We start from the raw sequence: 27,272 nt of genomic DNA on the forward strand, positions 1-27,272 counted from the left end.
ATGCTGGAGTTCCCTAGGGTTCCATCCTGGGCCCAACTCTCTTCCTGATCGACATCAGTGATCTTCCAAATCACATTCTTAGATCATAGACATTTATGCTGACGACACTACCATCTATGGCAACATATCAAAGGCTGTAAATGACCAAGTTCTCTCTGATTCTCTCTCCTCTGATCTTGAGGCAGGGTAGAATGGGGAAAGAGGTAGCTGATTACCTTTAATGCATCCAAAACCAAGCTCCTATCTTTACATCATCAACGCTCTGATCCTTAACTGGCATCAATTGAAATGAATGGCTCTCATCTTGGGGAGGCTCCATGTTTTGACAAGGTTCTGGCTTTACTTTTACTCCTGATTTGAGGTGGAACACTTACATCAAATCCAATATCAAGGCTGCTGGGAAAATGGTGGGATCTTTCTATTGCTCCAGCAGATATTTCACTACTGATGCAATTCTCTACCTATATAAAAGCCAGGTATGCCCAAGGATGGATTACTGTTGTCACATCTGGGCAGGCGCTGCTGGAAAGACTATCCTGCCTTGACAGAGTTCAAAATAGACTACGTAGCTTAATAGGGGATGCCCTTTTCTCTTCTCTGCAATTTCTTTTCCACAGAAGAGACGTTGTGAGCCTGTCTCTGCTTTATCGTTATTTTCATGGTAAGTGCTCGTCTGAGCTCCAATCTATGATGCCTTCTCTCCAAACTTTCATGAAAAACACTCGTCTAGCTGAAACCACTATCAATAATTCCCTCACTCGTTATCTGTGCCTAGATTCCATGAACAAAGCTTTTTTTATAGAACTGCACACCTGTGGAACTCTCTTCCGTTTGCCTACTTTCTAGCGGACTATAATTTGGTAGTTTTCAAGTGCAACGTAAACAAATTCTTGATGAACCGCCCCCTTAAGTAATCCAATTTACCAAATTTCCATTACTAACGATTACTACGATATTATCTTATTAACCTTTGGCCTTTACTACGATATTTTACCATTGACTTATTAACACTTATTAACCTTTGGCCTCTGGGCTTTGATAAGTGATGACTCCTATGTAAAAAAAAAAGAAGAAAAAAAGCTATGTTCTAAAATTCGTAATGAGTCGATAATTAGTTTAGGAGTGAATCCTGTGCATACAAATATAAAAAACATATACATTCATGCCTAACAAGATATATATAGATATATAAATATTAACATCTGTGGACTACACGTATACAAATATATTTTTAATTAAATATTTGTTTTTAGTTTAGTAAAAGCTAAACACAAGTCAATTTTTTTTTTTTTTTTACATGTAGGTCACCACTTATCAAGGCCCGATGAGATAGTATTGTAGTAATCATTAGTATTGGAGATTTGATAGAGTGTCTTACTTCAGAGGGTGGTTTGTCAGGAATTTGTTTATATTGGACTTGAAGACATCCAAATTGTAGTGAGGTGGGAAACAGGCAAATGGAAGAGAATTCCACAGTCATGCACTTCTGAGAAAGAAGCTCTGCTCATGGAATCTACGTTTGGATTTTGGCACAGATAAAAAGTGGGGAAAATTATTGACAGTAGTTTCAGCCAGACGGGTGTTTCTCGTGAAAGATTGGCGAGGGGGGACGAGAGATTCGAGCTCAGATGAGCACTTGCCATGGAAATACCGATAAAGCAGAGACAGGCTCGCAATGTCTCTTCTGTGGGAGAGAGGTTGCAGGGAAGAGAAAAGGGCATCCCCCACTAAGCTACGAAGTCTATTTTGTACTCTGTCAAGGCAGGTTAGGCTGTTTTTAGCAGCTCCTGCCCAGATGTGGCAGCAGTACTCCATCCTTAGACGTACTTGGCTTTTATACAGATAGAGAATTGCATCAGTAGTGAGATATCTTCTGGAGCGGTAGAAGGATCTCACCATTTTCCCAGTGTCCTTGCCAACAAATCTGATTTATGTGTTCCATTTCAGATCAGGAGTAAAGGTCAAACCCAAAAGTTTCTCAAAACATGGAGCCTCCCCAAGACGAGAGCCATCCATTTCACTTGATGCCAGATGGGGATCAGAGGATTGATGATGTAAAGATAGAAGCTTGGTTTTGGATGCATTAAAAGTGACCAGCCACCTCTTCCCCCACTGTACCACGTGCTCAAGATCAGAGGAGAGAGAATTAGAGAGAACTTTGTCATTTACAGCCTTCGATGTGCTGCCATAGATGGTTGTGTCATCGGCATAGATGTCAATGAATGATTTAAGTATGTGCTTTGGGAGATCATTGATGTAGATCAGGAAGAGAGTTGGGCCCAGAATGGACCCTTGAGGGACTCCAGCATTAATACTGTTGACCTCTGATTTCTGCCCATCAACCACTGCTCTTATGAACCTATCGGAGAGAAATGATTTAACGATTGAGAAAACATTACCAGTGATACCGTAGCTGAAAATCTTGTGAAGTAGGCCCTTATGCCATACCTTATCGAAGGCCTTCGATATGTCGAGAGCAATTGCCTTGGAAAGGAAGCCTTTGTCAAGAGATTCACTAATCCTATGAGATATAACCGTTAGCACATCTGCTGTAGATCTTGCAGAGCAGAAACCATATTGCATGTCACTAAGACGGTTGTTTCTGCTGAGCTGGTTGACTACTTCTTTATTTAATATGGATTCCAACAACTTACTCATGACACACAGGAGACTTATTGGTCTGTACTGAGAGGGAGATGACTTTTCATCTGAATTCTTAAATACAGGGCATACTGATTAGGTTTTAACCATTCAATCAGGTCTGATACTATAGAGGGCACATCCTTTTTAAACAGGGAATGCAGAGGAAGATCGGATATGAATGTACGGAAGCTATCCCAGTCAGCCATAGAGTATCGATATACAGTATGGTGGAGAGGTACATCTGAAGATTTATTACATTTCATTTTTATCTTAACTGCTACAACGGAGTGGTCGGAGGATCCCAGAGGAGATAGAACAGAACATGAACATTGCTCAGGGGAAGTTGTGACGAAAAGGTCTAGAAGGCTTGCATACTGACTGGTAGTATCAGGAACACAGATGGGCTCGTGAACAATCTGAGTGAGGTTATAGGCAGTGGCAAAATCATGACAGAACCTCCCCTCGTCATCGGTCTTATTTGAGTGGGTCAGCCATTACACATTATGAACATTGAAATCACCGCAAATGTGAATGTTAGCTGAAGGATGAACAGACAGGATGTGGTCAATTTTTGCAGATATGCTCTTAAAGATAGTAACCCCACTGTTGTGGGGGCGATAGAGGGCAAATATAAATGCAGTGGTGTAAGCTAGTGCAACCCGGAAGCACATATAAGGTAAATTAGGGTCTTCTCTGGAGATATCCCTACCACATGGAAAGCCATCTTTTATGTAGGCACATATTCCATGCCCATGGCGATCTTGGGGGTCAGATTTAGATGTTAAGTTAGAGCATCCTTTAATTATGAATTCGTCTAGGGAAGTGGTTGGCCCTATGCCAGTTTCACTTAGAAAGAATATGTCCAGTTTCGTCTCCTGTAATTGTGTTTCAACCTCTAGAAGGTTGCAACGAAGACCCCTGCTGTTGGAGAAGGAGACCTGGTAGTAGGGGTCTATGTTAGAGGATGAGGTTCTAGGTTTATTTGTGTTTTGTTTTTGGAGATTTGTCATGTTGAGGTTTTGGGATTTGTGGAACAGGTCGATAGACTTGGTTGGAGCAAGACAGAGAAGGAAAGTAAGAGAGAAAAAGACAAGAAATTTTTTTTTTGTAGCACATTCATTATATAACATGAAATCCAAATTTGTAAAATTTCAATAAAACATACATGTCCGAGTAAACAAAAGAAAAGTAAAAGAAACTTTTTTTTGCAGGCTTCCTTAAAGCTTCTATAGATCCTCAGCTTCTATAGACCCCAGTTGAAAATCTCTTCTCAGCTTCTATAGATCCCAGTTGAAAATCTCTGCCTTAGTAAGTAAACAAAATCAAATAAACTTGTTAAGCTATTAAACTTTTTATGCATCTTAAATCAATACAGTATACATATTTCTCACATTAACAAGTTATGGTCATGTATTTTTGATATAGGAAGAAAACGCCAAAATTTAATACTTATTCTACAACACATTCATTACATTTGGAATAAATAAAAACAATAAAGAATACTACATTATGTCTAGTGTGGACAACATCAGGTAACCGTACTGGATATTCATTCTAAAAAAAAAAAAAAAAAAAAAAAAAACAGAGTGAGAAAATATATATGGAGAGGGTTTGTGAATTGAATTACTCATCAGCATCAGAATTTCATTAACATGGAAGCAGGTTATTTGAAAGGTGATCTTGTAGGGTCGTCAACTCTTTAATATCAGCCTATTTTGTCTCTTACTCGTCCGGTCAAGCAGGAGTTGATATTGGCAAAATATTTTCTTTATTTGTTCACATGAGCCCTTTTTTTTGCCCCAACATCAAACTAGGATTGGTGTCAGCAAAATGTCACTTGCCACAAATAGTTACAACCCTTAAATGTCAACCTTCCTTCAATATTAATTGCACTATTTTGTTTAGCCGAGCATCTGGATTACACAAAAAAAGTACTGAAGTTTGAGACTTAATCTCAAAGCCAAAGAATTTTGGGTTCAGTTCCAGATATTTATTTATTAAGTCGCTTTGGGCATCTTTTATTTGAATTAATAATTTTAACTCTTAAAGAAATGTATATATATATATACATATATATACACTAGCAGGCCGCCTGACATTGCCCGATCATAAAATACGTTTAAATATGATATTTTGATTAATGTAGATTTCGTATTTATTATATTGGGCCCAATATATAGTAATGATTTAAAAAGTTAAAAATAAATAAATAAATAAATGACTTGTGCACCACTTCCGAGAATTGATACCAAAACGTTTAGCTTACGATTTACTTTTTCCTTTGACGTTAATGCCTGAGCTATGAAGACACGAGCCAAGAGTTTGTGAATAACTTCTTGCTTTTGATTTGAACCTAAATATGAAATATTGGAAATATGGCTAAAATTTAAAAATCAAATATGGTGCCATAAAATAATGTCTTCTTGTGGGCTTTGAATTCAATTGTCCTTTTTGTTTTTTGGAAAGGTGCCTGTATACACTATAATAAGTAAGATTTTTTTTATTCTTTTGATTGCGTGAATTTTAAAAGATCTCCATTTCCTTTTATCAATAGCTTTCCTTCACCATATTCTTTTTATTGCAAGGAAAAAAAAATAACTAAAAAAAAAAAACTCTTGAACTGTTTTATCCCCCTGAGGAACACATATCTGATAAGTTGTTTTGTAGATATCCGCTGTTCAACGTGTTATGGGACCGTTACCTACCTATTGGTGGACTCTTCTAAATACTATATTAATCAAGAGCCAAGTACTCTTGTGGATATGGAACTTTACCAATATCCGACTGACAAGTAAGCCTAGCTTACATCATCATTTTACTCTGTATCTTGTCCCTTTTTCAATATATCTTTAAAATGAATATCGTGTTCTGAGTTGTTTTTTGTGGTTCAAATCTGGGTGTACATCAACTGGTGAATGAGAACTCAAGACGACATTATTCAGGCAAACAGAAATTCCAGTTAATTCATACACAAAAAGGTGTTGACGTTTCAAGATTATAATATTCACACAAATAGCCCATTAAACAGACTAACGGAAATTCGAAACATGAGAGGTTGATGGACACCTTGAGGAGGGCTTTGTGAAAGGCACAAGGCACACTTACAGATAAGGTGCTACAACAGTTTCTTCAGGTGCCTAATAATGCCTAACTTAAATGCACCTTTGAGACGCTTGCCCACAGAAACTGTTTGCAACTTACAGATAAGGTGCTACAACAGTTTCTTTAGGTGCCTAATAATGCCTAACTTAAATGCACCTTTGAGACGCTTGCCCACAGAAACTGTTTGCAAGGAAAATAAAATCAGTGTTTGACAAATTCATTCTAAGGCAAGCAAGATTAAAAAAAACACAGTCACCCTTCTAAAAAATATTACGTCTGTGGCGAAAAAGTGTTATCCAAAGTTTCAAGAATCATATAACCTTTTGGGAAATGGGTATAGTGAAACAAAGAGTGGAAGAGCTAGTTTACATTATCCAAGGCTCAAAGAACATACATAAGCGCCATCTCAATGAATTGAGAAAATGACAACTTAATTACTCGAATGCTTCACCACCACAAATTGTTGAAGAACCAATTGATATTATATTTAAGAACTTTGACTGCAACACATCCCAGATTTCTTCAGAAATTAGTCGTTTAAACAAGAAAAGGAAGTTTATGTTCTCCTGAAACAAATGAATGAAATACTCTGAATGTGAAATGGTTTTGGAATGATAACTAACGATATATATATATATATATATATATATATATATATGTATATAAGTGTTCAGCACCAGAAAACTGAATCCCCACTGCCTTGTGGGATAAGGTTTTTGAACCAAAAGTTAAGGGTGAGGTAACTCTGACAGAAACCTCCAGAGGAGCTTAGGCCCTGCTGACTGCAGCATTCATGACTCACCGGCGTGTGGACCATGCTCTGGTGCCCAGCTACCTAAGTCCCAGTCATGAGTAAATGACTTTAGCGAGGTAGAAGGAGCTTCTGCAAGCTGTGGTTCAGGCAATCCTTCTAGGAGAGGACAACTCTTACAAAAAATCTGCAGTCAAAGCAATTACCAGTCATTTTGCAATGGTTTTTCACTGGGTTATTGTTGCGGAGACTTAGAGAGTGGCACTCGTGGCGTACAAGCGCTTGTCACTTTAATACAACGATGTACAGATGTTACTTGAGATCTATCTTTTATCTATCTTATCTTTATCTGTCGTTCATTTCTATTGCAAGTCCTAAGGCGATGGAGGAGTGGCAACGTGTACAGACTTGACCAGTTGGTGATACACAGTCAGAAATCTGCACAGAGGCGACAAGAACCCTATCTTAACATCGTTGTTGTGCCTTCACATGACAGAGGCCAACTCCGGTGGGGGTTTCTATGACTGAACAGCCCTATTCAGGGAGAGCACTGCTCACCCAGTGTCTTGGGAAAGTGCTAGAAAAGGTGCACTAAAAATTGCCTGTCATACTATCACTGGTTAGTTTTCTGCAGCTAACGGTGGTTCATGTAAGCAGGGAGAAAACAAAAATGTATCTCCAAAAAGGAGTAAAATTCAATTTATGCTGTTGGAATGTATGCACTCTTCTTGATAAAGGGTCATCCAACCGTCCAGAGCGCAGGACAGTGCTTGTTATTGCAGAGCTATGGAGACTTGATATAGATATGGCTACTTTATCAGAGACCTGTCTCTCAGGAGAAGATCAAATGACAAAGGTATTATCAGGCTCCACTCTCTTCTGGATTGGTAAATCGGAGGGTATCCGTAGAAATGGTGGAGTAGGTTTTGCGATGAAAACATCTTTGATTGATACTATGGAAGTTCCTTTCTCACGCAACAGATTCATCACTATTCTTTCGGTCGATACAGCAACCCTTCACGCGAATGAAGATGACATCTTGTGTTTCTATGAGTCTCTGCACTCTGTTGTTGCATCTATACCAATTAATGAAAAACTTGTTATTCTTGGTGATTTCAATGCCCGTGTTGGAAAAGACTATGAGACCTGGAGTGCTCTTGGCCGCTATGGTATCGGTACCATGAATGCTAATGACCTTAAGCTACTAGAGCTGTGTTCAGAATTTAATCTTGCTATCTGTAACACTTTTTTTGCCGTAAACTGAAGCACAACGCTACTTGGATACATCCATGTTCAAAGCATGGTCACCGAATTGACTTCATCATAACTCGAAAATGTGACCTTCGAGATGCATATACTGTTGGTGTCATGCGCAGTGCTGAATGTGATACTGATCACATGTTGGTGAGAGGAAAGTTTAATCTACGAATCCATAAAAGATTTCATCATAGTGGTGTTAAGGTGCCTAACCGTATTGATGTCACCAAGTTAAAGTTGCTTGAAGTTCAAAAGAGTATGGCAGAAAAGCTTGATAATCTTGCATTTGATGGTACACTGGTGAATTTCAAGACTCAGATTTATTCTGCTGCTGTTGCTGCTGAAGTTCTTGGCTTCAAGAGGGATAAGAACAAGGATTGTTTTGATGACAACAATCTTGAAATTAATCACTTGCTGATGAATAAACAGACAATTTATGAATCTTTACTTTGTGAAGATCATTCTGATCATACAACTAATTTGTGACAATACAAAGAGGTCAAAGCCACATTGCAACGTGAGCTAAGGAAGATGAAAAACCAATGGTGGATGAATATAATGGAGCAGATCCAAAAGGCGTTTGACACAAAGAATTCGAAGGAATTTTATGAACTCCTGCGCCAAGTATTTGGTTCTCCTACCTCTTCAATATCTCCCCTGATGTCGAAAGATGGTTCTGTCATCATTAAGGATCCAGAAAATATCTTGAAAAGATGGCAAGAGCACTTTACTGATGTGTTTCACAATCCCTCAGCAGTAGATGCTGATGCAATTGATAGCCTACCACAATGTGATATATTCAGAATGGATTGTTTGCCTTCTTAAGATTGGAGGTGTGTATATTGCTAATGCTATCCTTAGTTTTGTTGAGGAAATCTTAGAAGGTGCCCTGTTCCACAGGATTGGATTGATGGTGTCTTGGTGACTCTGTTTAAAGGAAAGAGACAGAAGAATGTTTGTAACCACTACCGTGGGATTACGCTTTTGGAAGCTGCTGGGAAAGTTTTCGCACAACTCCTATTAAACAGGTTACTGGAGGATGTGTCTCCTAATGCTATTCCAGAGTCACAAAGTGACTTTAGGTCTAGCAGAGGAACTATGGATAGTATTTTTTTTATGGGTAGCTGGAAAATGGCAAGCGCCCTCAACACAAGCTTAGGAAGAGGTTCAGGAACTCTACAAAGAATAATTTGAAAGTCTTACAAATCGACATCGACACATGGGAAGAATTTACTCTGCAAAGACCGAAGTGGTGAAAGCTTGTACATAAAAGTTGTGATGCTCTAGAGAAAAGAAAGCAGGCCTACAGCAATCTGAAGCGAGAGCTTCGCAAAGGTTTAATGGATGGTCTTAACCATGACACACAGAGCTGGAAATGCCACACTTGTGAACGAATACTTTTGTCAAAAGCTGGCTACATCAACCGCCTTAAGTCGCACAAAACTCCTGTTCAGGTCAACTTTGCACCTATTAGTCCGAACCAAACGATCTGTTTAACAAGCAGCAAAGTTTACAAGTCTATTGCTGGTTTGAGAAGACGTGATTGTTCATAGGAATACCCTTCAACCTCCAGAGGAAGTCAACTCAGTGGAAATTGCTCAATTTGTATGTCATGTCTGCTTCAAGATGTGCAAATCTGCTGTGGGAGTGCAGAGTCATCTGAAATGGCATAGACGACAAGATTGGGAGAACTCAATGTGACGGCGATCATCTGGAAAGATGCAGCAATCATCATATCATATATATATATATATATATATGTTTGGAGGTACAGAATTTATAAATACATTTAAAAATAAGTGGAAATCTCTCAAGAGCTCTTTCGGCCATCATCTCATCAGGAGAAAATCGATAGCATTGAAATAATATTAATGACGAAAAACAAAACAAAAGGGCAATGGAGGATCTTTTATAAATTAAAGATGCCAAAAAAGTACGATTAAAACCAATAATTTAATTTAATAAAGCATAAAAAAGTGATTAAAATAGCACTGTGAGGGGTAAAAAATGGGGAGGTGGTCAAAGTTTCCTGAAGAGATTTAACGCTTTTAACAATTCCTTCTGCCGGCACAAAGAAGGTTTACGACAGATTCTAAAATTTTTAAATGACTTTTAGAATCTGCTCTATGAAGTATCTCAAACCACTTTATTTTTTATTGATTGGCACAACAAGGATTCTCAACCAGATGGTGGCCAATAGTGGAGTCCAAAACTGTAGAAGAAGGGGAATTCTACCCTGTCTAATCTTGGATGGAACGTGCTGGTTTATATGAGTCTGCAAATGCAAGGAAATCCGCCCGGCATAACCAGCATCACACTGGCATTTAAATTGATAAATAATGTTACTATTTTGGATGTAAGGCAAACGATCCTTGCAAAAAGAAGGAAAAGCAGGTCTAGTAGTATGTACCAAATGCAAGGAAACAGAGTACAAACAATTAATAATATTTTTAACAATTTGTTTACTTAATTTTGTACCATTATATATAATGTATATATATATAATTATTACAATAATAATTTTTAATGATTCCTAAATATATATATATAATGTACCATTATATATATATATATTTAGGAATCATTAAAAATTATTATTGTAATATATATATATATAATTATTACAATAATAATTTTTAATGATTCCTAAAATGAAAGAATACTAAACAGTTTTTTTTCTTTAGAAAAAACAAATTCTTGAAAAGGGGATGCTATGGGACCGTTACTTATCTACTGACGACTCTTAATGGAAAGCCAAGTACTCTCATGGATATAGGACTCTACCGACATCCAACTGACAAGTAAAACTAGCTTATGTCACCATTTTTCTCTGTATCTTGTTCCTTTTTAATATGGCTTTAAAACCTATACCATGTTCCGAGTTATCTTTTCGTGGCCCCAATCTGGGTCCACGCCACAATGAAACATGTGTAAGAAGTATTACATAAATAAATGAATAAAATACTTTGAATGTAAAATAAATACATCTTCTAGTTTTGGAATGATAACTAATGATATATAAATATATATATATATATATATATATATATATATATATATATATATATGAGCTGTGAAACAGTACTGTATGTGAATGACTATATATATATATATATATATATATATATATAAATAATTACAATAGCAATTTTTAATACCTACACACACAAGTGTTTCATCCTTTTGGGAATTATTGGTGCAGAGTGACACAATTACTACTGGTCGGGAGATTTGAACCCGGCCATGAAATCATCTCTGACACTATCAGCAAGGAACAAACCCTTCTGCTAATCTCAACCGCAAGAAATATCGGCGAAATTTTACCATTTATTTTTTTTAAATGTTGTAACATCCGGTATTAGTGATTTAATGATTATAACATCATTATATATATATATATATATATATATATATATATATATATATATATACATACACACACACAAACACACTAGCATTTCAGCCCGGAGTTGCCCAGGTGTTTGGAGGTGTGTGTCAAGCAAAAACAGGTGTTAGTAGGAAAGCAGGCTTGAACCCGTACCATGAAGGAGGAAAGGAATAGGAAAAAACATGACGTCATTGCTGTTACGACCCTCGCCAAACCGGAAGTGACATAGATCTAAATTAAGGCTAGACAATCGAAAAGATGGGATGACATTCGAAAATATCGGCGAAAAAAGCGACCCCCTCCCTATTGAACAGTGCCCAGTTGAGGGTGAACATATTTATGTTTTTAGCCAATTTTTCGGTATTTATCGTCCGAAGGGTTGAACTTCAAAACGATACTGAGCTTGTGAAAATCTGCCGCCTCTGTCGAAAGCTTTAGGCAGATATGCAAACATACATACATACTGGTAGCTCAATATATTGGTAGCTCAAATTTTCGACCAAAACCGATTAAAAAGCTTGCCCTATCTCTGAATACGCTTTATGTAAAATTTCAAATGTTTAGACCAGAAACTGTCTGAGTAATTTGGTAGCGATCACACAATTAAAATTTTTTTTAACTTTGACCCCTATTATGACCCCTTAAAATTTATTGTTTTAGGCTCAAATCAAATTATTAAGTTAGACCCATGTCCAAGGAACCTATATCTAAAATATCAAGTGTTTAGATCCAAAATTGTAGGAGGACTTTGGTAGAGTCCTCAAAGGTAAAATCGTTGAACTTTAACCCCTTACCAGCCAAATTTCTGGCCGAAAAAGGATTACAAAGATTTTCCCAAATCTCAGTACCCTGTATATCAAATTTCGAGTCTGTAGACTTAAAATTGACAGAGTTATTGCGTAGGGAAATGTACACACAGACACATACAGACAGACACGTTCACTTTTATAGATATACTAGCATTTCAGCCCAGCGTTTCCCGTGGTAATAGGAAGGCAGGCTTGAACCCATACCACGAAGGAGGAAAAGAACAGGAAAAAAAACCTGACGTCTTTGCTGTTATGACCACCGCTAAACCGGAAGTGACGTAGGTTTAAATTAAGGCTAGATAATCGAAAGGAGAGGATGACTTTCAAAAATATCGGCGAAAAAAGCGACCCCCCCCCTGTAGAAAAGTGCCCAGTTGAAGGTGAAGTTAGCCAATTTTTCGATATTTCTGCCTGAAAGATCGAACTTCTAAACAATACTGATTTTGGTAAAGCACATCGTCTCTGTCGAAAGTTTTAGGCAAACATGCATACATACATACATACATACATTTATATATTGGTAACTAAAACTTTTTGACCCAAACCGATTAAAAAGCTTGCCCTATTTCTGCATACCCTTTATGTAAAATTTCAAATGTTTAGACCAGAAATTGTCTGAGTAATTTGGTAGAGACTGCAGAGGTCAATTTTTAAAAAACTTTGACCCCTATTATGACTCCTTAACATTTATTGTTTTGGGCTCAAATCATGCTATTAAGTTAGATCCATGTCCAAGGAACCTATATCTAAAATTTAAAGTGTTTAGACCTAAAATTGTTGGAGGAGTTTGGTAGAGTTCTTAAAGGTCAAATCGTTGAACTTTGACCCGTTAGCAGCCAAATTTCCGGCTGAAAACTGATCACAAATATTTTCCCAAATCTCAGTACCCTGTATATCAAATTTCGAGTCTGTAGACTTAAAATTGACAGAGTTATTGTGTAGGGAAATGTACACACACAGACACACACAGAGACACGTTCACTTTTATATATATATATATATATATATATATATATATATATATATATATATAGATAGATAGATAGATAGATAGACACGCGCACACACGCACACAAACTAGAAGAATATGTTCCAAACTGAATAAATTTAAATTCCCTACACAAAAAAGCTTTTTGCCACGTTTATTTGTTTTTATGAAATTAAAATCGATACATAATGCTACTGAGCCTTATGCTTAGAATTCTTACTCTAATTTTGATAAAAATCCATTACATGATTTTAATTCTATATGTAACACATTTTCCTCATAAAAATAAGATTTTTTTTCTTTTGAAATATTATGAGATCTGTTTTTGTGTGCACTTATTAAAGTATGTCTAACCCTGAGAGGAGTATTCGAACTAGTATTTAATATTTCGCTGTCAGTTCAGATGGATAGATGCATCAGTTGTTTTTATAAGATTAAAAGATAATTAGTATTTGATTTTCAGCATGGAGACTTGAATAATATATATATGAAATAATTTCAGTTGTTGCAATAAGTGATTAGTTAAACTAGCAATAGTATGCTTCCTCCGACAAGATCTTTATGTGAGTATATATTATGAATGAATATATACTAGACTGCAGAGGCAGTAATGACTGAGAAGATGACATAATGATGAATGAACATATACTAAATTACTCCTCAGGAGTAGGAGCTCATGACTAGGATGATGGCATCATGACCATAAAACGGATACTACACTATTTTCTCCCTCTAAATAAAAGAGGAAGATGTAATGTTTGGTAGAACAGATACTACACTATCCTGACTCTGAATGGAGCACTAGCTGATTAGTCTGAAATATTATAATAAACTGAATTGAGCATTAAAGGATATTAATAGTTTAGCTGTAGAAATAATTTTGTCTAATTTGGATTTCTGACAGACTAATATCAAATCTCTATCAGGAATAGATATGAGGTTTCGGAATCTCTCATGAAGATCTGTAAGAATGAAAGTATATATCAGACATACAAAGGGTGGAAACTTCATTCAAACTTTGCACACACAAAAAAAAAAAAGAAAAATGATTATCTTATTTTTTTCTAACATTAGTTAAATAATAATGATAAAGATGATAGAAACATATTTTATGAAATTAAGTAAATACGTGATGAACAAGACTGTTCATTTGTTATCTATTTCTTCTTTGAAGCTTGAACAAAGGCTCAAAAGAGCACCATAAAGTACGTTTGTACAAGCTAAAAGATTATTATATGTATTCTGTGAAAACATGGAATTCATTTGATTCTGATTTGTTGGGAATCACTCCAATTCAGTTTTCCTGAAAGTTATTCCATCAAAGACAATCTGCTTGCAGCCACAGAAAATTACAAAAAAAAAAGAAAAAAATAAGAAAACGATTTAAAATCTTCAGAATCAATAAAGTTATCCCACAGAGTGAACGCACCATTGGTCCCCCCCCTCCTGTCTGTATTCTTAATATAGCACAATGCTGCCATTATCAACTGATCAACCAGACAACCGTCTTTGATCCGGCTTGCTCACAACCCAGCACATCTGATCCTATGCCTTGTCTTCTCCTTTGAAGTTAACAGAACACACAGCCTTATGTTCTATTGAATTGGTAACGCATTCGACTTGATTTTTCACATACTTCGCTTTTGAAAAATCATTCAGACTGAAATTTTTACAACTTTTAAATTCTGCTTTTTACAATATTAGAAATTTAGAGATATCTTTTGGCACATGGTTAGTTGTATAGGGCGTCTAGTATTTGATTGCATCGCTTTTTTTTTTTAATAAAAAGACAATAAGAGTCTCTACTTCTATTTTTTTTTTTTTTACATGCATCTTTGGACATCTCTTATTAAAACTAATAACTTAATTTAAATTTTTAATAAAAATAATTATATGTGAAACAACGAAACAGTACTGTATATGGATGACTATATATATATATATATATATATATATATATATATATATTGTTACTGCATCTAGCCATACTGATGTCTGAAAAACGAAAATGCTCTCTGTGATTTATGGGATCGCTTTAGGGAATTAATTTTGGAGGAATAATTTTACCCGTCGTGAGACGTGTATTCTTCTAGCACACACATACACATTTACATATATCTGTATACCTATAAAGTTGAGGGATTTTTTTCGCACTCTGACATTGATATTAAAAGTCTACTTTTCCTATTGGTATTTATTTGCTTCCCTATACTGTGACACAAGGTTGTTTCTAATGTGGGGGAAAACCAGCTCCCAAAAAGGGGAACTCTGGAAGTAGGTAAAACTAAAAATTGCCTTAGTATAGAATGTCCCTCCCCACTCCATTAACTTAAGTGTAGCTTCAAAACAGATACTACACTGGGATCTTATTATATATTTAATTTATTGTGCATGAAATTAATACAGTACTATAGCAATGGTTACACTACAACAATAAAGGATTAATAACATAAACAACAAATTTAGGCATAAAACCCTAAGAAATTTGAGGGGGAGGTCGAGAATCTTTCTAATCGTCTATGAAACTTTGAGACTACTCTTCAGTGGCACCTTTCACCAGGATACCGCATTCAGAATGTGGATTTTAACCTACTTAGAGAACCCCAAATGTTTTAAATGTGTAAAGATTATGTACATGTGTGCGTGTAATTTTTTTTTTAATCCCGAAGATACTTTTTCTATTTAAAAATTATTAAAACAAACTTCTTAATATATGCAGTCATGGATGTACAAGAGACAACATGAAGATTAACTAATTTACATATTCCTGTGAAAAACGAACGTTTATTAATTTATTATTCATTTTTTATGTTTTCTTATTAGATGATTGGTTACATTTAACTATTACGCTTAATTCCATTTATTCATAGTTTCTGCATAATTGTATAGAAATGCTTTTATATTTCTATATCTATATACATATAAAATTGGGTTTTTTTTCACGCTCTGACATTTATATTAAAGGCTTACCTTTTCTACTTAAAATTATTAAAATGAAATTTTAAAGTTTATATATATATATATATATATATATATACACTTGTGCCCGATATTATTCATACCCCCTCTTGAAAATTGAGTTTATTAGGTGTAACTTTGTAAGAATTTATTGTTTACGTCCATATTGATACATATTCTTAATAAACCTCTTCTGATCATTTTCGTCATTTTAGAATCTCGGGATACTTGTAATAAAAGAAATATACAGCTATTTATAAAATCTGCAATGTTCAAAAATAATCATACCCCCTTATTTTTTCAGTATTAATCGAGTTTCTGACTGTTTGTTTCTTGTTTGATTCTTATTTTGAATGCTTTTTACAACCTTTGATTAATTTCATTTCGTTTTTTGCATTTTTCAGAAATTAAAATGATATCAACTGAAAACCAATAAAAGAATAAAAATTATTAGAATGGGGAAGAAAAAAGAGCTTAGTAATGATCTTAGGACTAAAATTGTGAATTTACATAAGGATGGTTTAGGTTACAAGTCAATTTCCAAGAAATTTGAGGTCCCTAAAGCAACAGTACAGAGCATCATCAAAAAATTCCAGAGCCACCACACAACAAACAACTTGATTTGTAGAGGAAGGAAAAGGAAACTGTCTGCTAGAGCCACCAGGAACATTGTAAGAAGTGTTAATGCAAATCCAAACACCACTACTAAGGACATTTAAGAAAATCTGGAGTCTTCTGGCATAAAAATATCAAGGCAAACATTGCAAAGGACTCTGCATGAAAATGGTCTGAAAGGAAGAAGACCACGAAGGACTCCACTGCACACCGGAAAACACCTTGCAGAACGTCTAAAGTTTGCTAGGGCCCATGTGAATTCTCCAGAGTCCGTTTTCTCAAGTATTTTGTGGACTGACGAAACAAAAATTGAATTGTTTGGCCATATGGATGCTTCTTACGTTTGGAGGAAGAAAGGAGAAGCTTACAACCCAAAGAACACCATACCCACGGTGAAACATGGTGGTGGTAGCCTAATGTTTTGGGGCTCCTTTTCGGCTAGTGGTCCAGGTAGTTTGATCAAGATAGATGGAACCATGTAGAAGGAGCAATATTTGGAGATACTCCAGAAAAACATTAGACAGGATGCGGCGAAGCTCCATTTAGGACCAAACTGGGTCCTTCAACAGGATTATGATCCAAAACATACTGCCAAAATAGTCAAGAAATGGTTTGAGGATAATCAAATTAATGTTTTGGAATGGCCTAGCCAGAGTCCCGACCTGAACCCTATCGAAAACCTCTGGCACATATTGAAAACTGAGGTTAAAAAGCGGAAACCTCGAAATTTGAGGGATTTGGAGTACTACTGCATTGAAGAATGGTCAGAAATCAGTGTTGATGCTTGTAAAAACCTTGTTGATAAATATCCAAAACGGCTACAGGCAGTTATTAAGAATAAAGGGCATGCTATTGACTATTAGTAAGAGAGGTATGAATAATTTTGAACTAGTGCCATTATTGTTTTTCTTTGTATAATGTTTCAAACTTGCATAATTTATTTATTTGTTGAGTTTAAATTAAATGCTTATGCTTGATTTATTGTTTGAAATCCCTTTAAGATTGTCTACCTTCTGGTTTGAGCAATATTCTTATAGAAATCTCAAAGATCCGAGGGGTATGAATAATATCGGGCACAAGTGTATATATATATATATATATATATATATATATATATATATATATATATATATATATATATATATATATTAAGTAATGTGATTTATAATATAAAATTTAAAAATTTAAAAAAATTTTAAAATTTAAAAATCAAATTTTAATTAAATTAAAAATCAGTTTCATAAGAAGGAACAACAACAAAATCAATTATCTGTACGATCGTTTCGGAAATCCGTGCTTTTTATTGTGGTATACATGAAGTTATGTAGAACAATTATATATAGTTTTTTGGTAAGCAAGGTCTCCTCATCAGCAAATTTAGGAGGGTTTTTATTGAATTTAAAAGACACCATAAATAAATCTAGCATTAAAAATAAGGCAGATGAATCTGAAAAAATTGAAATAAAAGGTTTGGATTTAAAATTTATAAGAAAATTAATATGGGTTAGAGATAGAAATAAGTAGAGAAAAATATATATTTTTGAATTTACATAATAAATTTGATTTAAAAATATATAGAGATAGTTACCTTTTAATTTTTCTTTTTTTGAAATCAGGAACTGTGTTTAAAGTAGTCATTTAGATGTTTGCTATAGCTTTTTATTTTATTGAATGATGAATTTTAAAAGGGTGACGCTCGTGCAATAAATTGTTTCCGTTAGCGTATTTTTGATTTAAAGACGCTACAGTTTATATATATAGAGAGAATATTTCTATTACAAGTTTTTAAGGGGAGATAATTGTCATGTGTTCTTGACTTTATTTATTATTTGTTTTACGGGTCTAAGGGAGGTAATTGGTCTAACTTAATTTATTAAAAAAAAAAAAAATATAATAATAATTGTAATCTATTTTTACTAATAAGTAATTTTTAATGATTTAAGGTGGTTTATATTTATTAAATTTAAACCAATGTTTATGACTACATGTCAGAAGCTCCTGTCTTGAATTTAATAGTTTGGTTGTACTTTTTATATCTTCATATTTTAAAATTTTTAGGGTCTCTTTTGTACATAGTGCACAAAATTTATCTCCTGGATTTGCAAGTCTCAATTATTTGCCATTTTAAGTTGAAAGAAATATTGCTGTTTTTTAGTTGCCAAATATAGTTGGATAGAGTAGTTTGGTTTGATAGAGAGTTATTTTAAAAATATTGTTTGTGCATTGAAATTCTATGTTTTATTAGGCCAGATGTGGAACCAATATATATTACCTCTTGATTGTTGTGATTATTAAATTAAAAGGTAACTATCTCTATATATTTTTAAATCAAATTTATTATGTAAATTCAAAAATATATATTTTTCTCTACTTATTTCTATCTCTAACCCATATTAATTTTCTTATAAATCTTAAATCCAAACCTTTTATTTCAATTTTTTCAGATTCATCTGCCTTACTTTTAATGCTAGGTTTATTTATGGTGTCTTTTAAATTCAATAAAAACCCTCCTAAATTTGCTGATGAGGAGACCTTGCTTACCAAAAAACTATATATAATTGTTCTAAATAACTTCATGTATACCACAATAAAAAGCACGGATTTCCGAAACGATCGTACAGATAATTGATTTTGTTGTTGTTCCTTCTTATGAAACTGATTTTTAATTTAATTAAAATTTGATTTTTAAATTTTAAAAATTTTTTAAATTTTTAAATTCTAAATTATAAATCACATTACTTAATATTGAATTAGCTCTAGGACATTTAACTATCGAGCTTATTATATATCTAAATTACAACGAGCACTTTCTATTTCCTGTATTTTAATTAAACTAGTAATTTCACTGTTACATTAAAATACACTCAGCTCTTTAGACTATTGTTCTAATCTCCTTTAAATTATATATATATATATATATATATATATATATATATATATATATATATATATATATGCCAACGACTACATGAAGGTTAACTAATTTGCATATTCCTTTGAAAAACGAGTATCAATTACTTAATTATTCATTTTTTGTTTTTTTTTAGTAGATCATTGATTTCATTTCATTATGATGCTGAATTTTATTTATGCATAGTTTCTACATTCTGCATAATTGTGTAGAATTTAAGGAGAATATGTTCTATCACACCAAAATATTTTTATATCTATCTATATATGTAAAAGTGACCTTATCAGTGTGTGTGCAAAAAGTCTGTATCAAACTCCTTCCTGAAAATTTGGTCTACAGTTGAAATTTTATATATATAACATTTGGACTTGTAGCACACTTTCGATTTGTTTTTTAGCCGGCAAAAATTGCTGTTAAGGAGTCAAAATTGAAAACAAAACAATTGGTAGTAGTCAACTAAACCTGTTTACATGCACAAATCTACATTTATAGGTCAAACAAAGCTATTTTTGAACTGTTGTATGTATATAGGCATTGCTAATAGGCTAAGGAATGGTGTTGGAGAGTTGTATCTTTTGGTTTCAATTCTAACTGATGGTATCCAAGTCATATTTCTTTTAACTTTTGATATCACTACTATATATTAGGTACAATATTATAATCAATACAGAATTAGTTTTATAATAATAAATGTTATCTGCATGAATTAAAATATTATATTTAAGCGTATCTTATGAATGAGCAATACTGGGCGGCAAAAGTGACCTTGTCAGTGTCTGTATGAAAAGTCTCTATCAAACTTCTCTCAGAATATTTGGTCTACGGACTTTAAACTTGATATATAGGGTAGATGAACAGGTGACTCACTTTCGATTTCTTTTTTAACCTATCAAAATAGCTGATAAGGAGTCAAAATGAAAAAAAAAAACAGTTGAGTTTGGCAAGAGTCAATCGACTAAATAGAGCCTGTGCACATACATATTTTTAGCTTGAAGTCGCTTAATTTTCAGCAATTTTTTTCCATGTGGTAATGGCTGAGATGGTAACGATAGTGGCTGAAGTGTTAAATAACGAATATGGCTGGAACACTTACTGTTTTGGTTCTGATTTCAGATGATGGCACCCCAAGTCATTTTTTTTTTTTACTAACTTTTGAAATTATTGCTATATATATATATATATATATATATATATATATATATATATATATATATATAAATTGGGTCCAATGTAATAATCAAGAGAGAATTTGCTCTATAATAATAAAAATGAAATCTGCATGAATTGAAATATCATATTAAGCACATTTTACAATCGGACAACCTCAGATTGCCTACTTTATATATATATATATATATATATATATATAGATGTTGTTTGTTTGTTTTTGTTAGAGGTACTTATTGAATGAATTCAATTATTTATATGGAAGTGCATTTTTACCTAAATGCGAATTGGGAATAATTTTCGTTTTGACCAGTTTGGTACCTCCATTGTATTATTTTTGAAATATAATTATCCACTGACACGTGTTTCGTAGTCTACGACTCATCAGAGTGGCTAAATCTCGCAAGATTCAAAATCGGGACCCCGTGATAAGAACCCTAAGCCTCTTGCACTGAGCTATCTCGCAGGACTACTAATGCATCATGCTTTTACGTAGATGTTGTTTGTTTTTGTTAGCGATACTTATTGAATGAATTCAATTATTTATATAGAAGTGCATTTTTACCTAAATGCAAGATGGGAATAATTTTCCCTTTGACCAATTTGGTACCCTCAAATGGGGAGCGGCATATGTATTATTTTTTAAATATTTAAAATTCTTTAAATATATATATATATAAAAAAATTTTTTTAAAGAATTTCAATTTCTTTATAATAATCTTTTGTATTCCTGCACGTCATCAATAGAAAACGAATAAAGAAAAGTTATAAACTTTTATACTTATTGCATTCTTTTTTAATACATCTTCATATATATATATATATATATATATATATATATATATATATATATATATATATATATATATTTCTGTGGAAATATACTTTATTTCCTTATAATATATATCAATCCTTATTTAAGAAGCTCAATGTAATTACAGAGCAATATAGTGAATGAATGACAAAGTCTATATTCCAAAGTTCATGATGTTGACATTTACAATTCTTGACAGTATCTGTTTTGTAGTACAAAATCAATCACTTAATTATTATATCAATCAGTGAATCTATTATGACCTTAACTCATCAGAAGAAATAGCAACTGCCAATTCATCAAAAGGAAATAAAGTGCGTTTTGACATTATTAAAAACCCGAAAATTGAAAGAGAAGCTGTAAATACCTTATAATATGTTTACATTACACCATTTTGAATACAAATGAATGAAAAATTATTATTGCAAAGGCAGAAGATGCCTTGAAAAGACCAAGCCTGTAAGTGTAGGAAGAAAACAGGGAGCAGGAAGAGATTTTCACGACTTTACAGTTCTTGGAAAGAAGCTATTGGAATAATAAATGAGGTATCATAACAATGAGTCAAACGAGCTGGAACAAAGGAAGCAGGCAATTGTGAAGAACACCTGCGATAATATTATTTATTAAAAAGACAAATACGTAGTTATGTACAGAAACCTAATTTTTAAAAATATTTTAGATTCTGAAGTGAAACTTGCTGGCCCACACTACCGAATACAATGTTTCTTATTATTTCAAATCATTGAAAGTAGAACTTGATTTTTGTTGCATAATTGATTAAATTAGATTGGTTAGGTTTTATGGCATATCAACCCTTTTCGGGTTATTTAATGCCGAATCCAGTTATTTTGGAAATGGTATTCAATTTGCATCCAGTTATTTTGTAGAAGGTTTTTGTATCTTCAATCACTAGTTTCTAGTGTTTGGTTTGGTTGTTTTATAGTGGATTTTATCGTTTTGTGCCCTACCCTGCAAAACATGAATGGGTTTAAAATGGCAGAGGAAAAAGGGTTACAGTATTCATGTTTGGTACATTTTAAGTTAGGAAACCAGTTAGGAAGTGGGGGGGGGGAGATAGAAAGAGAAAGGGGAAATGGGAAGAAGGAAAAGGGAGAAAAGGTGGGTTATTGTTTTTGATTTTGCAAAAGGAAGTAAAAAAACAAAAAGCATCAAGGTTAAGTGCATTTCGTCTCAGGAAGCCAATATCTTCAGACAGCCCGATCTGGTAGCACCAGAGTTAAGTTAGAGAATGAAAGGATTTGATAAGCAGGACTGTGCATGGCCTGTTTTAAAAAAATGTTGTCATCACATATGGGAAGGAGTGAAACTTCTGAAAATAGGTGACATATGTTTCCTTTAAAAACACCTCAGGACTGAAATAAATGCAGCGTTTATTTGGAAGAGAAATAGAACAACCACTGACTTCATTCGACACATGACGAGTGCATAAGAAAATACAAGTGGATAGAAATAACATTGGTTTTAACGTTAAAAAAGGTTTTACATAATCCCCAGAGAGAATTTAAGATGAAAACACATGTGGAATGTTTTACTGGAACATGACTAGCGTTTAATTAAGTCTACATTTTATACTGAAATAAAATGGAAACTGCTCAGTTCCCATACACCCACTTGTTAAATAACACTTCTTATAAAGCGTTTATTAATTTACTAATTGTTACTAATTACCAATGTTTACGAAGCCCTCCACCAGAAGACTGCACTTCGGAAGCACTTTTTTTTCTGGAGCAAAGGAGAAGAGAGTTCCTACTAAATTTTGGTAACAAGTTTTCAAAATTGATGAAGTTTTTGAAGATTTCTGTAAAAATGTGTTAAAAATATTTGCAATTTAATGAAACGTTCATTGTATATTTTTTATAGAAATCACTCCAGACAAGACATAAAGCCACTTAATATAAGAAGCTAACAGTAATAATAATAATCTTCTATATAAATAAAACAGTAGATGTATGTGTGTGTGCGTAAATATCTGACAGGTAAACTCTTAAACTACTAGTCACATAACACTGAAATTCTCAGGAAATAATATTGATGCACCAAGGATGGTTTATAGCGAGTCATGTCTTTGTTTACGTACTCGTATATCGCGTAGAGACATCAGCAAATTTACATGCAAAATTTCCATTCCCTCGAGCTGACATTTTTTTTTTTTTTTGCGCATGCGCATGCGCATATTCACTTCATTTCTTCAAGTTGTTTAGAAAACAACATCAGACTGGGACGTTAGATGTTTTGATTTCAATTCTAGCTGATGACACCAACTCATTTTTTTTTTCATGTCTTTGTATTAATAACTAAAAAATGAAATAATACTTTAATTTTATTTGCGGTTTTGAATTTGTAAATACGAAGAAAAACTATATATCTTTTTTTATTATTCATTTATCGATTAGACAAACAAATATTACTTCCAACTAAAAAATTCTAACGCTTTCGAATGCGCGCATTTTTCTTTATTTTTTATAAAAATAAGCATTCCAGACATTAATTCAAATATACGAAGACATACCTATATATCTTTTTTATTATTATTCTTTGGCCGATTAGATTAAAAATTATTAATTTCAAATAAATATTCGGTGTTTTACAATGTGCACACCGTGTTACATTTCAGATAGGATTTCAAAGTTAAATTAAATTTATATGGTATGTTTCTTTTTTATTAAATTGTTAGGTGAAAGTACAGAACACTAAAAAACACCTCCCTCTCCTATGTTAAAATGGCTTTCTAAATAATAACGTTATTCTTTCAGCATAAATCGTACACTGCACAAGTACCAAAACTTACTTCTAACGGTCTGAATGCGTGCATTTTTTTCCAGACTTTACATTTACAAAAACACACATTATATATATATATATATATATATATATATATATATATATATATATATATATATATATATTCAAGCAAATATTATTAAATGCAACGGAGACACTTTGCTTTATGATTCATTTTTTTAATTTTTCGATTTTCCGTATAATCTTTTTATATAAAAATCAAAAATATTAATAAAAGTTCCATAATTGGTGCTGTCACAAGCGCTTTCGATTCGTCCACGAATCATCATCCGGCGTTGAAGTAAAAGTGCGAAGGAGCGAAAATGAGAATTAAAAATGAAAACTAAAATATACAGTAAACGGCGTTAGGTGATGATAAGTTAAAATAGGTAGAGTCGATGAAAAGTCGATTAAAAATATAGGTCGATTAAAAATTCGAGTATTCAGCAAGTTCATGGACACTGTTAACAAAGTTCGTCCATTATGAACTATGCAAGACATTTTAGAATGTTACTGCTTTTCTCGAATGCAATATCATTTATAGTAGGTTGAAGGATTCTAACATATGACGCTTCAAGAATTTTTAATTTTTTAATATTGTTTTCATGTTGTATAATTTTTATGTTGTCAACGAGGACTCTTTCAAGATTGGAGGGGGGGGGGGAGACAGTAGTGTTCTTTTATCAAATGTTTATACAGTATTACTTAGATGCATGGTTATTCGCCGGGACAACGTTGTCGTATGCCCAATGTAAGTATTATTTTCAGAATTACATTCTCCTATAGAGCATTTGAATTTATACACTACATTGGTTTGTTCCAACGTTTATATATATATATTATTCATTTATCGATTAGATAAATAAATATTAATAACAAGCAAAAACTGCAAATTTTTCCGAATGCGTGCGTTTGTATTACTTTTAATTTTTCTGATAGAACTTTCTTACACAAGACATTATGACAACACAAAATACAGGTTTATTTCTCGGATAAAAAGTTCCTTACAAATTTTCACATGCGTGTTCGTGGTTCTGTTTTGTTGTTTTTTTTTCTTTAATTTTCCTGAAACATTTACTGTATTCAAATAATTTTAAGGCAATTATAACACAAGATAGACGTTTATTTTCATAGAAAATAGAATTTTTAGTAAAATAAATTATGAATAATCATTAGATTTTGAGTAAAATCCTTTCTTCACATTTTGCAGTTTTCGTAACAAAGTTCAAAATTCATTGTAATGAATGCATGAATGAAAGCCATCACGACCGAAGACGAATACGGTTCATACTTTTAAGGAAATCTTGAATGACGGGTCAAATTCTTAGTTCTGTTGCCCATTATTTTTAAAATGACACTTCGCTTACAGTAGAAGAGTTAATTTCCGTGAATATGATTTTCATTAAAAAAAAAAAAAAAAAACACCCAATGTATTCACCATTATGAATTTATGTTTTGTTTAATCTATTCTATAATAATGCACGAGGATAAAATATTCAAATATATCATATATAACCTGGCAACGCTAGGTTATATTTTACCTAGTAATAATAATAATATTTTACGGTCAAAATCTAGCCAATGATAAATGTTAGATGGATATATTCCAACCTACAAAACATCAATTCATCCCCTTTTGTCAGAAACATCGCTCATGAAACGTAAACATTAAAGTACTAAATAAGAGGAACGAGAGTTACGAAGCTGCCAAAAATAAACTCAACGCCTACTTTCTACTCTCTATTGTTGTTGATTAACGCGTTTCACTAAATAATCATCCTGTACGCCAAAAATGAGTATTTGTTCTGACCACTTTCCCAGACAGTTTCTCTTTTTCTTAGATTGGGGGGGGGGGAGTGTAATATATATATATGTATATGTGTGTGTGTGTGTGTGTGTGTGTGTGTGTGTATCATGATATCGTCCTCCTAGACATTATCTCCTCATTTGGTTATAGTATATGCTTGTTCTTAATATGTATTAACAAATAAGTTTTGCTAGAATAATCAATTCTGTTTATAAAGAAATTTTTTGAAAATGATTTTAATTCAAGGGAGATAACATTCAATCTATTAACTGCTAATTACTCATTGCCATTAACGTCATGTTCATTATCATCTATGTATGTTTTATCTGAAAGGTTTTTTGTTTATTCTGTGTTTTAATTTTACAATAATTAACAAAAACAAATGTTTTGAATGCATAAGGTAAATCAATAACCTGGATTTTTTCTTCAATAAAGCAGTTTAAAAAAATGTAGGAATACTTACTATTTTGCTGATTAAACTGGCGATTCTTTGCAGATCTTCAGTAAAGTTTTTATTTATCTGCAAAAAAAAAAGAACAATTAATTATAAAGAATCAATGTAGCTTTTTTCTGAGAACAATTTTTTTTCTTTATTAGCACCTGTTAGTACACATAAAAAGTTATATGAGAATTAATAACACATCTTAGATAATAGAAAAATTCTGTTAATCTTACTATATATATATATATATATATATATATATATATATATATATATATATATATATATATATATATATACTAGCAAAAGTACCTGTCGTTGACTGGGCTCAAAAACAGCCTACAGAAAATGGACTCTGATTTATGAAAGTATGATAGGTTATGAAAAGGAAGGGTTGTAAAGAGATAGCTTCGAATTTGGGAGTATCAAAACCAAAGCAAAATATGATGAAAGTACAAATAAAATAGATAAACCTCATAATTTATTATACCATACCTGTTCACACTGAAACACTTATCACAATATTCTGTGGATCTATATTAAAAAAAACCTTGTTAAACTTTGTGACATATTTCCATTCTATGGAGGTCAGGTTCGAACGAACACCCCATAATTTTATTATACCATATTTCTTCAAACTGAAATATAATTATCAAAGTATACTTACGCAGATAGATATGAAAAGTCTTTATTAAAGTTTGTGCCTATTTCCATTCTATGGAGACCAGGCGCGAACGCAGACCCCACACTTTTATTATACCACCCCTACTTTAGTTAAAACATACTTATCAAAGTATTATTATGTACATCTATATCAA

The 27,272-nt window shown here is 33.0% G+C and overlaps 1 protein-coding gene across 6 annotated transcripts in view; it reads right to left on the reverse strand.

Annotated features, from left to right (window-relative positions):
- The window catches only part of LOC145296850 (mutS protein homolog 5-like), a 1,881,756-nt gene that overhangs the window by 155,927 nt on the left and 1,698,557 nt on the right, over positions 1 to 27,272 (reverse strand). For all 6 annotated transcript variants that reach the window (XM_080142982.1, XM_080142983.1, XM_080142984.1 and 3 more), the window contains one exon: positions 26,476 to 26,532. In XM_080142982.1, the coding sequence (XP_079999108.1) occupies positions 26,476 to 26,532 (57 nt within the window). The remainder of the gene's footprint in view (positions 1 to 26,475; positions 26,533 to 27,272) is intronic.

This window comes from Euprymna scolopes, chromosome 17, assembly GCF_053919585.1.
Source record: "Euprymna scolopes isolate OS-2025 chromosome 17, ASM5391958v1, whole genome shotgun sequence".
Classification (NCBI taxonomy): domain Eukaryota; kingdom Metazoa; phylum Mollusca; class Cephalopoda; order Sepiida; family Sepiolidae; genus Euprymna; species Euprymna scolopes.